This window comes from Macaca thibetana, chromosome 2 (assembly GCF_024542745.1).
Source record: "Macaca thibetana thibetana isolate TM-01 chromosome 2, ASM2454274v1, whole genome shotgun sequence".
NCBI classification, from domain to species: Eukaryota; Metazoa; Chordata; class Mammalia; order Primates; family Cercopithecidae; genus Macaca; species Macaca thibetana.
This window is the reverse complement of record NC_065579.1, coordinates 56,956,665-56,973,231: the sequence shown is the minus strand read 5'-3', so window position 1 is coordinate 56,973,231 and position 16,567 is coordinate 56,956,665. Positions and strand designations below refer to the sequence as shown.

Here is a 16,567-nt window from a genome sequence, read left to right as displayed (position 1 = left end):
ATTAAGGAAATATAAGTATTATGAAAAGATGTAATTATTAAATTGGATTTTACTAGTCATTAAAGAAAAATGGTTTTAAAATTTTGTACTTCACACTTCTGCCTTAGGTGTTTGTCCAGCGTTAGTCATATCGTACTTGATGAAATCCATGAAAGAAACCTGCAGTCAGATGTTTTAATGACTGTTGTTAAAGATCTTCTCAATTTTCGATCTGACTTGAAAGTAATACTGATGAGTGCAACATTGAATGCAGAAAAGTTTTCAGAATATTTTGGTGAGTAAAATGTGTAGTTACTACATTAGAAAAGGTACTAGAAAACCACTTAATTAAAAAAAATTAATATGGTACTAGGTAAAGAGTAGTCAAAATGAATGTTTAGCTATTAATTTTATTTTAATATTATTCTACCCTACAGTTTCATGGATTAGACAGTTGGGTCTATTTTTAAATGATGGCATCATCTCTGATAGTGAGGACAGGTAGCTTCTTGTTGCTACCGCCACACAATTAAGATGGCATCGTTGAAATCAAACCACAGATTTGCGTAATTTTATAAACTTCTTTCTGTAATTTTTCTGTGGCTTTTATCTACTATCACAGGTTAGGGTGGCAGTTTTCTGCTAATACTGCTAGTGACCACTTAACGAAACACCTTCAGTGTTCCGGGTAGTATATTTACCACTTTGTCTTCCTTAGTCTTTATAATACTTTATGAGGTACGTACTATTATTCACATTTTTACAGATGAGAAAGCAGCCTCAGAGCAGTTAAGTAGCTTTCCCAAGCTGAACGTAGATTGGACCAGCTGCAAAGCACATTCTTTTAAAATCAGTCCTAACTGTCTTTCCTGCTTATACTTGTGAAGGAAAGAAGGGGAAAGGGAGGGAATTACAATGTAATATAGTTATGTTTAATAAATGTTCTTGTCATCAGCATTATAAAAGTCCTTTAAAATACATCCCAGTTAAACTGAAAACCATGTAAGGTTAGTTGGGGTAGGTGTTATTGTTGTTTTTCTAAAATGAGGCTTCTAGAACTAACATTGAGTACCTTGCTCAAATGTATGCACGTCATATGTAGAGCAGTGATACCTGCTCAGATATTTTGACCTCCCATGTGATGTTTGATTTTTCAGTGTGTACTGCTTGTTTTCCTTGTTATGAAATGTAAAGAGCATTTAAATAACAATGCTGAAGTGATTTTTTTATTAGTAATTTTGAAATTGTAACAATTTATTTGTTTAGGTCTTGTTTTGATTACTTTTCTCCACTAATTCTGGGTGCTACAAGTAGTAATGCTTATCTGGAATTCAGTAAAACTTCGATATTCTGGATATTCTGTTATGATACCATCTGGGTTAATGATGAAGAGAAAATAGACTTCTAACTAATGGATTTTGAGTTCAACTTAAAACTCTATTCTTTGGTATTCTGTGTTATTTTGTAGAACTGAGATGTGTGTACAGTTTGGTAGCAGTAAAGTGGTATTGAGTGAAGACTAGACTGCTGCTTTTTATTAAAGTAGATATGGAAAAATAGGGTAGAACTGTAAAAGCTACAGGACCATTTTCTGGAATTAATAGTAAGTAATAGAGTCATTGTCCTATTTACAGTATATTAATTTTTTTAACATTTGAGTACAAATTTATGCTTATATTTTGTCTGCCGTGATAGGTAACTGTCCAATGATACATATACCTGGTTTTACCTTTCCGGTTGTGGAATATCTTTTGGAAGATATAATTGAAAAAATAAGGTAAGTAAACATTAGAAAATAAAAAACATTAAAAAGTAGTAATATATCACTTTTCTTATGTCAAACTTTAGTCTCAGAAACCCACCATTGACTACCGCCTTGTAAAAAATTTGCTGGGAATTAGCTATACTTGGCTGCACATTAAAATTACCTGGAGCTTTTTAAACTCCAGATGCCTAATTTATACTCCTACCTAAATTACATTACAATGTCTGAGGTAGTAGCCAGGCATCAGTGGGGTTTTTTTTTTTTTTTTTTTTTTTTTTTTTGTTTGGAGACAGAGTCTCTCTCTGTCACCAAGCCTATAGTGCAGTGTAGCCATCTCCACTCACGGCGACCTCCGCCTTCTAGGTTGAAGTGATTCTCCCACCTCAGCCTCCCAAGTAACTGGGATTACAGGCACACACCACTGTGCACAGCTAATTTTTGTATTTTTAGTAGAAACACAGTTTCACCATGTTGGCCAGGCTGGTCTCAAACTCCTGACCTCACGTGATCTGCCCGCTTCAGCATCCCAAAGTAGTGGGATTACAGGCATGAGCTACCACGCCTGGCTGGCATCAGTGTTTTTTGAAGATCCCTGGGCAGCAAAGTTTGGGAACCTTTGTCTTAAGTGTTTGAGCCGTTTTGATGGTTCTGTTACCTGATTTTTACTTTCCTTTGTTGGCTTCCATTGCCTAACATTTAAATATAATTTCCCCCAGGCTTCTCAATCATTTATGTTTTCACTGTGCAAACCTGTTTATATCCCTGACTGTAGTTGTATATTTTCACAGCTTTCAGTAGTATAGCTTCAGAACTGAAGCTTCTCCTGATCTTTGAACTGGCTTTCTACTCAGTAGTAGTCTAGCACCACAGATGCCTTGAACCTAACATTTCTCAAGCCTAAATTGTTATCCTTATATTCTGCCACCAAAAAAATAAAACAATGTTTTATACTTTATACTTTACTATATAATGGTTAATGATTATCCTCCACTCAGTTTTCTAACCTATAAATCAAAAGCTAGTGTGTATCAGGCAGTTATATACCAGAGTATGGCAACTGTTTTACACGCTGAGTAACCAAGTTAATCCAAGTCATTTTGTATTTGCCTTCAAACAGACACAAACCGTGGGAACTTTCTTCTTGAACATGCCTTTTCATTTTTATTTGTTTGCCAAGGTCCTTATTGTCTCTCCTGTGCTATATAATAGTTACTCTTTTGGTACTATATTCTTCACTCTTAGGATTGCTGCCATGTATTTTCCTAAAAACAATTTGTTCATGTGAGCTTTCTTCTCCTGGGCAAGCTCCTTGCATATGTGATATCTCTTTAAGAAACTGTTAAGAGCCTTTTTTGGTTTGCCATGGCTATAATAGAGCACATCAGCTGGTATGCCTAAGTTACTGATTCCCTCAGCATTCTGACCACTGGCCTTTTGCTGCTAGCAGACTTCTCCAGGAGCTTGTGTAGAATTGTATTTGTATTCTTTGATGGGAAAAAGACTGAGAAGCACAACCCCATAGGATCAGGTTCAAATTCCTTAGCTGGTCATTCCAAGGCCCTTTACAGTGTGTCCCCATCCTCTTTTCTAGCCTCATTTCCCAGTCACGTGTCCTATGGCCTGCTTGTGCTAAGTATACCATTCCATAATGGTATATTTAGCATGCCATGCCCTCTCATTCATGAATTTGCGCTGTTATGTTTTCCTTCCTCTTAGACCTTTATATGCCATCTTCTCCATCCTTTCATTTGTAAGCTATTGATTATATAAGAAAAATCCCAGCTTCATTGCTTGTTAAGCCTTCCGTAATACCTCTCACAGACTTGAATTCTTCTTCTTTTTTTTTTTTTTTGGAGACAGAGTTTCACTCCATCGCCAGGCTGGAGTGCAGTGGTGTGATCTCCGCTCACTGCAACCTCCACCTCTCAGGTTCAAGCAATTCTGCCTCAGCCTCCTGAGTACCTGGGACTATAGGTGCACGCCACCATGCCCAGCTGATTTTTGCATTTTTAGTAGAGATGGGGTTTCACCATCTTTGCCAGGATGGTCTCGATCTCTTGACCTTGTGATCTGCCCCCCTCGGCCTCCCAAACTGCTGAGATTACAGGTGTGAGCCACCACACCCGGGCGGCCTTTAATTCTTTCTCATCTGTATTCCTGCAACGTTTGTATCATATCTCTTATAACACTTATGTTATTTGTTGTATAGTGTATCTCTTTGTATTTGCCTCTTGCACTAGATTTCAGACTTTTTGGGGTTCAGGATTTTGTCTTGTTTATTTTAGTAACTAGTACATAGCACAGTGCCTAACCTATGGTAAATCTGAATGAAAAAAAGGACAGCCAGTCATGGTGGCTCATGTCTGTAATCCCAATGCTTTGGTAGGCAGAGGTGGGGCAGATCGCTTGAGCCCAGCAGTTCAAGACCAGTCTGGGCAACGTGGTGAAACCCCGTCTCTACAAAAAATACAAAAGTAAGCTGCATGAGGTGCCATGCGCTTATAGACCCAGCTACTCAGGACGCTGAGGTGGGAGGATTTCTTGAGCCTGGGAGGCGGAGATTGCAGTGAATAGAGATCACACCACTGCACTGCAGCCCAGGTGACAAAGGGAGACCGTGTTTCAAAAAGGGATTGGGGACTAGATGTAGAAACACTTGGGATGAGATTTTTCAAGACTCTAAAGTTATCTTAAGAAAACCAGGAAGTGAGAGTGGAAGGTGAGAGCAAAGTTCCTACAACCGTTTTTATATGAAGAAAAATCTGCTGAGTTTTGACCATTTATTTCACAAGTATTTACTCAATGCTTTGCACTGTGCTAGGGTCTGAACATTAAGCAAGGGGAGACTTGGTATATTCTCTCAGAATTTATTTGTAGACAGGGAGACACATAAGCTGTTATATATGAAGTCTGAGGGAAGTGAAGAGTATATTAGAAATTAGATTTTATATGTTAGGTAGAGACTGGTCAAGTTAGGAAAGCAGTTGAAGTCAAAGTAGGAAAGAGGGAAATGTATATGTCAGAGAAGATAGAACATACTAAAAGCCTCAGAGAGACAGCATGTAATGGTCTTCCATGTCCTGATTTTATCATCAGCGGCCATAAATTTTCTGTATCCTCCCTCTTCATTTCCACTTTTTACCATGTGTCCCACATCCTATCATGGCACATTTAGCAATTGCTTGCCAGGAAAATAATAGGCAACTGCTTGGCAACAATGAAAACAAAGTTTTGAGGATCAATAATCTGAAGGCACCTGATGGAAACTTGCTTTCTGAAGCTCCCTGGATGTTAGGGAATGCATATGGAATTGTAGCCAAGCAGTCTCTTGAAACGAAAAGATGGTATCTGTGCTTTTGTCATCTGCTGATCAACTCTAAGAGGAGAGTTGAATGAGGGTGTTCCTTGATTAGAGATTTTCATCAGAAGCTCCTGGCTGTCCCCTTCCCAGAAGAAGAGCTGCACAGCAGGGAGGTAGCAAAGAAAATACAATGACCAGAACAAGAGCAGGGCAAGATGATATGGAGGGTTGTGATTGGAGGTGGGAGGATTGAAGGTTACCTCTGTTTTGCAATTTCTGGAAAGGGAGCCGACTGTGGGTCCATCCTGCTGACTAGAACCAATCTGTGTCTCAGTTTGCCCTACCTCAAGTTGGTTCCTCTGTATGTATCGAAGACTTAGGGGAATTCTGGGTCACAGGTACTGAATAGGGAAGGGGATTAACATTTTCTGGGTGTCTGCTATACATGAGGCTTTATCACTTTTTTTTTTAACTTTATCACATTTTTAAAAATCTCATGCCAGTACTGTTATAAACATATTAATCTCTCAAATAATATAACTAAAGACCAGATATTTAATGCCTTATATAAGGTCACGCAGCTAGTCAGTAGCTGAGCAAGGACATCAATTCTGACTTGGGAGTCCATGCTCCAACCCCTCCCCCATTCCATCTAGAGGCTGTCCTCTAGTTGAACTCAGAGACGCCTTGGGGTTAAAGTGTGGGTTCATTTTTATCTTTTCCCACCCCATGCCTCGCAGGACTGACAGTGATAGGTAGAATTATTGTCCAGATGTGCCCTCTGTGGTTTTAGCAGTCACTATAGGATGGTAGTGGAATCATAGTACAGCACTCGATTGACATATGAGAGACTTGAATGCTGATTCTGGATCTGCCATTAGCTACAACTGTGTGACTGAGCAGAATTAAATAGTTCTCTAGCATGGGTCTGTAGATCTGGATATACTATCTGAATCTCCTGCGGGCACTAATTAAAATTCTTAGATTAATAGACCCAAGGCATACCTACCAAATCCAAATCATCAGGGATGGGATTTAGGAGTCTGTATTTTACAAACTCTCTGAGGGATTCAATTCTTATTTGCAGTCAGGTTTGGACTTACATTAATGTTAACTATTGTTCTAAAGCAAACTTAAAATTTAAGGTAAAAGTTACTCTAGTGTTTTTTAAAAATTTTAAGTACTAAAAATGGTCTATAGGTTTCTATACTTCAATAGAGAAGAATGATTTTTATCTAAAATATCAGGTTTTATAAGTTAGTGAACACAAACTGATATTTTAGCTAGCATTCACTCGAAAGCATAATGAAAATATTCTGTAGAATTCTTTTTGAAAATCCTAAATATAAAATATCACAGATTTTAGCTAAAACTAGAGTTTCGAAAAAGTGAAGATATTCAAGAATGTTTTTATTTTAGGTATGTTCCAGAACAAAAAGAACACAGATCCCAGTTTAAGAGGGGTTTCATGCAAGGGCATGTAAACAGACAAGAAAAAGAAGAAAAAGAAGCAATATATAAAGAACGTTGGCCAGATTATGTAAGGGAACTGCGAAGAAGGTGAGTTTATTTTGTTTGAAGGTGAGAAATCAGTGGCTCAATAACAAACAGAAAGCCAGGGGCTGGGAGCATCTTCTTGAATCTGTACATACTTAAAGGAGAGGACTGTGAATCTCTTACTCCAGCTAAATATTGTGCTGATTTGACTTTTAAGCATTATTAGCCCAGTAATTCTCTGCGATGTGTAGATTATGTTCCTCCATTTGCAGATTGAGTTAATTTTAAACTTTTATAGCAAGTTACTAGAAAACTTGATTAAGTATTTCGTAACTTTGTGTTTAACTTTGATAGGTATTCTGCAAGTACTGTAGATGTTATAGAAATGATGGATGATGATAAAGTTGATCTCAATTTGATTGTTGCCCTTATCCGATACATTGTTTTGGAAGAAGAGGTTAGTTTTGTTTATTTTTCTTTCTTCAGTTAACATAATTTTAATTTTATTAATGTATCAAGGCCTTGAAAAATACAATTTTCTTAAATGTTTATAAAATAGCTTGGAAAAAATTACTTTTGATACTAGAAATCATCTCATAGTAGCAGAAGATTTAGGCATTTGACCTGTTTGAAGAAAAAACTAAACAAATATCTGGATTATAAATCTCATTTTTTAATAGTGAGCTTAGCCGGGTGCAGTGGCTCACGCCTGTAATCCCAGCACTCTGGGAGGCCAAAGCAGGTGGATCAGTAGAGGCCAGGAGTTTGAGACCAGCCTGGCCAACATGGCAAAACCCTGTCTCTACTAAAAATACAAAAATTAGCTGAGCGTGATGGCGCAGGCCTGTAATCCCAGCTACTTGGGAGGCTGAGCATGAGAATCGCTTGAACCCAGGAGGCAGATGTTGCAGTGATCCGAGATCATGCCGTTGTACTCCAGCCTGGGTGACAGAGCAAGACTCTGGCTCAAAACCAATAATTAAAAAAAAAAAAAAAGTGGGCTTATATACTTTTAATTATTAACGAAAATTATCCTGAGCTAGTGTAATTTTAATGGAGACTTAAGTGTGCACACAATTTTACTGTTACTGCATTTTGTTGATACGATCCTTTGTAATGGTTATTTCCCCTTCATATAGGATGGTGCGATACTGGTCTTTCTACCAGGCTGGGACAATATCAGCACTTTACATGATCTCTTGATGTCACAAGTAATGTTTAAATCAGGTATTATGTAAATATATTTTACTATAATTCAAAGAGTGGTATTTGAATTATATGTGGGATGTGTATATTTTTCTTTTATTTGAAGAAGTGTTGCTTCTACTAGGTCACAAATGAAGGGAAAGCTTTTTATTTAGTATTTTGAAGAGAATATTTTCTTTCTTTTTCACAATTTGCCTAATAAAATTGGCTCTTAAAGCATAGGTATGTGGGGTTTTTCATTTTTTCACTCACTGCTGCAAAAAAGAAATCCCTTAGCCCAGTATTTCTGAATTCTGACTATGCAACAGAGTCACCCATGGAGCTTCTTTAAGGTTCAGATACGTAGACCCCATCATCACCCCAAATCTAAGAATGTGACCTGAACATCTGAAGTTTTTAAAATTCCTCAAGTGATTTTGATCCTGTATGAGCAGCATATTTTGAAACATATAAACGTCAGAGGAATGAATGAGAACATTTTTTTCTATAAAATTTAGAGTATTTTTAGCAATCATTAACTTCAAATATAAAAACAACAAAACAAATTCTATTTAGTTTTTACGGTTCTGAATATAATTTTTTTATTTTGAGATGAAGTCTCACTCTGTTGGCAGTCTGGAGTGTGTTGGTGCCATCTCGGCTCACTGCAACCTCTGCCTCCTGGGTTCAAGCAGTTCTCCTGCCTCAGCCTCCGGGGTAGCTGGGATTACAGGCATGTGCCACCATGCCAGCCGACTTTTTGCATTTTTAGTAGAGATGGGGTTTCACTATGTTGGCCAGGCTGGTCTCGAACTCCAGACCTGAAGTGATCCTCCCACCTCAGCCTTCCAGAGTGCTGGGATTACAGGCTTGAGCCACCACGCGTGGCCTCCAAATATAATTTCTAACCTCACTCTGTTGAAGTGCTTTTGACAAAATTTATTTATTTATTTATTTTTGAGGCAGTCTAACTCTGTTGCCCAGGCTGGAGCGCAGTGGTGCAATCTCGACTCACTGCAATCTCTGCCGTCCAGGTTCATGAGATTCTCCTGCCTCAGCCTCCTGAGTAGCTGGGACTACAGGCATCCACCACCACGCCCGGCTAATTTTTTTGTATTTTTAGTAGACGGGGTTTCACCGTGTTAGCCACGATGGTCTCGAACTCCTGACCTCGTGATCTGTTTGCCTCAGCCTCCCAAAGTGCTGGGATTACAGGCATGAGCCACCGCGCCCAGCCAGACAAAATTTACAGGCACCAGAAAATATTTTGATCTAATTGTATTGACTAAAATAATAAATGCGTATTTTTATTATTTGTTAAATCCCGTTGTCATGCTCTGAAAGCATTCTCTGTAATTAAAATTATTTACTATCTAGCTGGTGAAGTATTTTGATCTAATTGACTTCTCTATAAAGAAACACTGTTTTCTGTTTTCTTTTTGTGTGACAACTTTTCTCTGTAGAAAAGTTTGTCATAATTAGACAGCTGAATTTTTTTTTTTCAAACAACTAAAATTTTTTATTGGCTAAATCTTCTAACTCTGTCCTTTCCTTCCCCCATTATAAACATTATTGCATAGTGTACTTATAATTTTTAAAAATATATGCATATATTTACCAATAAAGATAAGATATATACCAAAATATTATCATTTAGTGTATGTGGTGGGGAGTGGGAAAAGGGTGTGATATTACAGATTATTATAATTGACTTCATTAACTTTCTAGTTTGAATTAATTATTCTAAAGGAAAGAGTTACTGATGTATATACTTCCACTACCAGCTCAATTCCTTTTAAAGGAAATCTTTCCAGAACTTGAGTGTTTTTTCTCAAATTATGTTGAAAAAAGCTTAGCCTTGATAATCAGTTGTATAGTCAGTCACTGTCATGGGGAAAAAATTGGCCTAACTCTGTGCCGAGAAGTTAAGTTTTGAAACTCAGTTTATTAAATGCTTATCAATTTCTTGTTCCTTTCTTTTCATAAGAGTGTAGATTTTGTTCTCATTAACTCTGTTAGTTGTATGGTATCAGCAATATAAATTTTTTTTCCCCGATTATGTAGTCTTCAACAAAATTGTTTTTACTTTTATTATGCCTGGCTTTGAACTTTTTGTAAAGAAACATTTTAAACATACAAAAAACTAGAGAATTTTTTTTTTTTTTTTTTTTTTTTTTTTTTGAGATGGAGTCTCTGTCTCTGTCAGACTGGAGCTCAGTGGTGCGATCTCAGCTCACTGCAATCTCTGCCTCCCAGGTTCAAGCAGTTCCCTGTTTCAGCCTTCTGAGTAGCTGGGATTATAGGTGCCCACCACCATGCCTGGGGAATTTTTGTATTTTTAGTAGAGACAGGGTTTCACCATCTTAGCTAGGCTGGTCTTGAACTCCTGACCTTGTGATCCATCTGCCTTGGCCTCTGAAAGTGCTGGGATTACATGTGTGAGCTACTGCACCCAGCCAAAACTAGAGAATTTTAATGAATACCATATATATATCCACGACTTCGTGCCAACAATTATTTTTTCAGTCCTAGTTTTTTCCTAAAGTCAATTGCAGCTGTCACATTTTATTTCTAAATGTATAAGCAAGAATCTCTAAAGGCAATTTTCTATATAACCATCATGTCTTTATCATACCTAATCCTTAATACCATCTAATAATCCAGTCTGTAATCAGATTTTCCCATTTTTTTGAAGTGTCTTTCACAGCTAGTCTGTTCAAACTATAGAAAATGTCAAACTAAATACATCTTTTGATCTGGCTCTAGAACATTGCTCCCCTCCACTCCCTGCTTTTTTCCTCATGGTAATAAAGTCATGGAAAAGACCAGGCCAGTTGTTCTCTAATAAGTCCAACTGTCTGAATTTTTCTGACTCTTTATGCTATCATTTCATTTGATTCTCTCTTACCTGTATTTCCTGTAACTTGGAAGTTATATCTGAAGGCTTGATTCAATTCAAGTATTTTTGGCTCGAACATTATAGTTGAAATACTTCATACTGTCACGGAGACAAGTAATTCAGAGCATTCTTTTTAGCGACGTCAGTTGCTCGACAGCTGTTTACTACTTTTTATTTTTTAGGATTCGTAAAATCTTTTCACAGAATCCATGGGGATCATCATATCTCCTTTAGATAACAACAGTTCTTTTCCGGGGAAATATAGCTGACTTGAATCATTTGGGCATTTAAGTCAGATTGTATTTTTGTAAGCATACTTAAATGTGAAATTAACCCTTGTTTTCTTAATACTCTCCCTTTCACCCATCACTGTATTATATCAGGCTTTCTGTGTTCGCTAATAATCGTGAATGGGCTTGAGCTATTTTATTTGGAAACTTAAAAAGTAGGAATTTCTTATATTTTTAACAAAATGTGTTTATTTTTTATTTTTTTCTTTTTTTAAAAATATGGAACGCTTCACAGATTTGCGTGTCATCCTTGCCCAGGGGCCATACTAATCTCTGTATTGTTCCAATTTTAGTATATGTGCTGCCGAAGTGAGCACCAAAATAGGTTTAAAATGTGGGTCACTCTTGGAATGTATTATTTTTAACAAGGACTATTTCATTATTTTCTAAGTAGGACATGGGTATTTAATAAGTAATTTGCTCTAAAAATTTAGATATTATTGTTATGATTAGAATAGTGAGGATTGGCAGGCGCCGGGCTCATGCCTGTAATCTGTAATCCCAGTACTTTGGAAGGCTGAGGCGGGTGGATTGCCTGAGCTCAGGAGTTCAAGACCAGCCTAGGCAACATGGCAAATCCCCATCTCTACAAAAAATACAAAAATTAGCTGGACGTGGTGGTGCATGCCTGTGGTCTCAGCTACTTGGGAGGCTGAGGTGGGAGGATCACTCGAGCCCAGGAGGCAGAGGTTGCAGTGAGCAGAGATCATACCACTGCACTCTCCTGGGCAACAGAATGAGACCCTGTCTCAACAACAAAAAAATAGGAGCACTCAAAGTGTACAAACATATTCATGTTAAACAGAATTTTCGGCTATTCAACTTTTATTGGTGTAATTTGAAAAAGTTACTCCCAACTTTTGAGCATTCTTTAAGAATTTGGGGAAAATACTTATCGATATGAAATAACAGAACAAAGTGTTAGCTTGAACTTGGAGCACTCAGAAAACAAGACTATAAAGAAATTAAGTTGGTCTGTTTGTATGTAGAAATATAAATTAAGAATTGTGTGGTTCTCTTAAACACATGGGCAATTTGTCAATAACTTAGATGGTTTAGCTCTTTTCATTAAACAATGTTCAATGTCTTATCAAAAAAAAGAATTATGTGGCTCAGCATCTGAATTCATTGTCTCATGTGTTTGATGGAGCTTTTCTGCAGCTCTTTATCTTAAAATTTAATTCTCTTTAATTTTCAGATAAATTTTTAATTATACCTTTACATTCATTGATGCCTACAGTTAACCAGACACAGGTATGTTAAATGGATACATTTGTTAAATGTATTTCAAACTGAGGCAAGCTTTAAGGACTGCTTGTTACATGTTTTCGTTTATTTTTTTTAAGGGGCATTTTCAAATAGTAATTCATGTAAAAAACACTTATTTGAGAACCTTTGCAAATGAGTCTTCAGGGAATGATTGCTCAGAAACTTGAATATTAGAGGATAACCCACAAATTAGATTAGTTGTGTCTACATTAGGGAAAAGTTTAAAGAATCGGTTTCACCAGTAACTTGGTTGGGTTTCCTGAATAAGAGAAAGAGGTATGTCAGTACTACCAACAGTAACCAAACGTGGAAATTCGTGATCTATGACGTACTACAGTTTGATGATGATTTGAGATTTAATTTCACAAAATTAGTATATTCACAGGTATAAAATTTCTTGTTTTAATAATGTATTATGAATGTTTTGACTCCATCAGATACAGGCACTTTCCTAATTAGAGTGAACACTGCATTCTCAGAGGCAGGATAATGTTATGATCTATAGTATTCGCAGGCTCTTGCAAAATGAAATTGATTAGAAAACCTGCTCCTTTCCCCGTTTCTAGTTTCTCCTTTTCTCTTTTTGTAAGAAAATATCACCATATTTTTCTCTGAGACCCTTTTAATATTTTTGTTGCTGTACCTCAGTCCCGAATTAGCGTACATACCTGAGAGAAGAGAAGGGGCAAGAAAGAAAACTCTTCATGTCAAAGACTGCAAGAGTTACCAGCGTGAAAGTATTCATCTTCCACATCATAACCTAGTGAATTATGTATTCCTTTGCTGGAGAGTATGTGTGTAGCCTGGGAAGCATTTTCTCTATTGATTGCCACTTTTATAAATGAAAGGATAAGTTTATGCTTTTTTTTGTTTGTTTGCATTATCGCCAGTGGTACTTAATTACCTATCTTCTTTCTACTTTAGTGACTTTGTCGGGGTTGTGGGCAGTATTTGTAGAATTCCCCATTTGAAGAGGATTTTTTTTTCACTCCAGTCTGATCTCAAGCTAGTAGACGGTGGTTGGTACAGCTGCACAGTTGACATTTATTCTGCTGGGTTGGGCATCTGCCTGATTGTTTATTGTTCTTACCCATGGAGATTTGACTTCATTATTCTTGTCCTTAACATAAATATCCCTCCCTCTACTTTATAACCTCCAGCTTTTGTTAAAAAACTGCTGTATATTTAAATAATGATACTTCATTGGAAATCTTGTTTGTGATAAGATTGTGACGTCTGTGGGAGATTTAGTTTGGTTTACCAAAAGATAATTTTGTAATATTGAAAATGATCTATACTTTATAAATACGTCAATAAATATTAGATGTATATGTCAGTGACTGAACATAGAATGCTAAAAATGAACAGTATCTGAAGAAATTCCTCTAATTACAAAAATAATGTATTAGAAATTAGTGTTCTTTTGTGATTCTGATGTATTTATTTTTACAGGTGTTTAAAAGAACCCCTCCTGGTGTTCGGAAAATAGTAATTGCTACCAACATTGCGGAGACTAGGTAAAAGTTGTTTTAAATATCAAATACTGATTAAACACCATAAAGTATTTACATACGTTAATCTTTTTTCTCTACCACATGCCTTGTAATTTATTAAAAATAAAACCTTTTTTATGGCAGTGAGCATAGTTTTATTTTTTGTGGGCTTTTTCGAGACAAGGTCTCATTTTGTCACCCATGCTGGAGTGCAGTGGTACGATCATGACTCACTGCAGCCTTGACCTCCTCAGCTCAAGTGATCTTTCCACCTCAGCCTCTCAAGTAGCTTGTACCACAGGCATGTGCCACCACACCTGTCTGATTTTTAACATTTTTTGTAGAGAGAGAGTCTCACTGTGTTGCCCAGGCTGATTTCTAACTCCTGGGCTCAAAACGATCCTATTGCCTCAGCCTCCCAAAGTGCTGGGATAACAGGCCTGAGCCACCATGCATGGCCAATTTTGTGGGGTTTTTTAACCTATAATAATGCTTTAGCGCAGAAATAGCATTTAAGGTGTTAGATTTTGTTTTGTTTACCTAAAGAAGCATGGGAGCTGAGGTAAATTTTGTCCTTTCGCCTGTTTCTGGTTGGGGGTAGTATTTGGTAATTAGTTACATCCAGCCTTTAAATTTTCTTGTATTCTCTTGGGGTACTAAGACATAGTTAAGTCACTGAAACAGATTCTTTTATGGAAGCTGATATTAAACCATGCTGTTGGGGTTCCCATGGAGCTAGGTATGAGGCAACCTGTGATATTTGGCTGTAGGCAAGTAAGAATTTAGTATATGATCTGAAGAACTAATACTGTGCTGTCACTTACAGTGCCTGACACTACCTACTATTAGGTACTCGATCCCTATAATATTGGTAAATGTGGGTGTGAAGAGTAGTGAACATCCTGAATGGCTAAAATCATTTGATCCAATAAAAAAATGCTCTGAAATCCCTGTCTATTGGTCTTTTATAGGTTAATAGTGCTTTTGATGTGTGTGTGTATGTGTGTTTTTTTTTTTTAACATTTTATATATCTGTTTTCCAAACAGCATTACCATAGACGATGTCGTTTATGTGATAGATGGAGGAAAAATCAAAGAGACACATTTTGATACTCAGAACAATATCAGTACAATGTCCGCTGAGTGGGTTAGTAAAGCTAATGCCAAACAGAGAAAAGGTCGAGCTGGAAGGTAAGATGGGAACTCTGTCCAAAGCTTTTAGAACACACAAAAATTTTGTGTAACAAAATGTGATGCTGGCATTTAAATATATTTATTAGAAGAGTTACCTTTCTTATTATTTTGAGCTTACTGCAAAACATTTTTAAATAGAAAGTTATTTTAATCATAGTTTGGAAAAGTATCTGCCAAGTTTTCTATTTTATGAATCCTTTGCCTTAAACTTCTGAGTTTGATTAATAAGTTATGTTATTTATAATAGTTGGTTTTCATTTCTTTTTTTAAAGCATATAATATGTGTAATAATAATAGCAACTAATACTTTTTGAGTGTCAGATCATCTCCTAAACACTTGATTCATATTAACTTTCTTAATCCTCACTACAGTACTATGAGGTAGGTTATTATATCCATTTTATGGATAAGGAAATTAAGGTACAAGGAAGTTAAATGACTTGTCCAAAGTGCCATAACTTTCGAAATTACAGACGCAGGATTTGAATCCAGACATTCTGACTCTACAGTCTAGACTCGTAATCACTGGATTTTATAGCAGTACTGATTTTTCACCAGTACTTTTCAATGAAAGCACAAGGAAAGTACTTTTCCTCATAATGGTACAATAACTTAAGAAGTAAAAATATCTCTGTCTTAATGGTAGGAAAAATGATTTGTCTTGAACTTTTACAAAAAATTGGACTTTAATGCATATGTCACAGTATTTCTACACTTATATGAGTGATAGAATTATATCTGGACTTTCAGAAGAGGGTTTTTCTTTTACCTTTTATAGATAGAATAAGAGATTTCCATTAATCTTTCGATACAGACTTAAGAAAAGGAGAGTTGAAAGAAAACTTTACAGACCATCTGTCAACCCCTTGTTTTAAGTTTGTAGAATATCTATAAAGCTCTGACTTACTTGCTGTAATCTTTGCACATTATCCCAGTATAACTTGATTTCGAGACAGTTTATTAGAGAGTTGATGCTGTTGAACCAAAATCGTGGGTTAGTCAAAGAAGTATACCCTCCTGATAATCAGTTATCAGGGAATAACTTGATAAGGGACCCAGAAAGACTGAGGTTTTCCCACGTAGACCCATCACCACTAAATATTGATTCAAAAAGTATTCACCATAGTGAACAGGTTTTGGCACACCTTTATATATGAATAGTAAACACACTAAGCCTTAGATTTGTTCCATGAAACAATAATAGAACTAAACTTAATAGAGTATTGCATTTTAACTAATCCTGAAATTGGTGTTTTAATTTAAAAGGAAAATAGTCGTTTGTAGAGTCTATAGATTAAAATTCTTTTAGCAAAGCCTTATTTTGGAGATCAGAAAAAGCTATATACTATGTGGCTCTCAATGGAGGTACTCTTATTTTAGTTTCTACTGGAGAGATATTCAGGTATATTATATAATAGACAATGGATCTATGTAGACTCATGGCAGAAATAGCTAAGATTTTTAGAATTCATTTTTGTTCCTATAGCAGCAAGAGCCTATAGAAATATTTATTCTGCTTGAGAATACTTGAATATGGTCACCACTTCACATCTAGTCTTTTTTTTTTTTTTTTTTTTTTTTTTTTGAGACAGAGTCTCGTTCTGTCGCCAGGCTGGAGTACAGTGGCATGATCTCGGCTCACTGCAACCTCCGCCTCCTGGGTTCAAGTGATCCTCCTGCCTCAGCCTCCCAAGT

The 16,567-nt window shown here is 36.5% G+C and overlaps 1 protein-coding gene and 1 non-coding gene across 2 annotated transcripts in view; one reads left to right on the top strand and one right to left on the bottom strand.

Annotated features, from left to right (window-relative positions):
- DHX36 (DEAH-box helicase 36) overlaps nucleotides 1-16,567 on the top strand; it is a 407,284-nt gene that overhangs the window by 371,702 nt on the left and 19,015 nt on the right. Inside the window, exons 9-16 of the mRNA XM_050778227.1 lie at nucleotides 108-274; nucleotides 1,675-1,756; nucleotides 6,465-6,605; nucleotides 6,897-6,999; nucleotides 7,682-7,769; nucleotides 12,115-12,170; nucleotides 13,638-13,702; nucleotides 14,726-14,869. Of these exons, the coding sequence (XP_050634184.1) occupies nucleotides 108-274; nucleotides 1,675-1,756; nucleotides 6,465-6,605; nucleotides 6,897-6,999; nucleotides 7,682-7,769; nucleotides 12,115-12,170; nucleotides 13,638-13,702; nucleotides 14,726-14,869 (846 nt within the window). The remainder of the gene's footprint in view (nucleotides 1-107; nucleotides 275-1,674; nucleotides 1,757-6,464; nucleotides 6,606-6,896; nucleotides 7,000-7,681; nucleotides 7,770-12,114; nucleotides 12,171-13,637; nucleotides 13,703-14,725; nucleotides 14,870-16,567) is intronic.
- Nucleotides 11,130-11,233, bottom strand: LOC126949400 (U6 spliceosomal RNA). Its single transcript, XR_007723706.1, has one exon. It is a non-coding gene; the product is annotated as a U6 spliceosomal RNA (small nuclear RNA).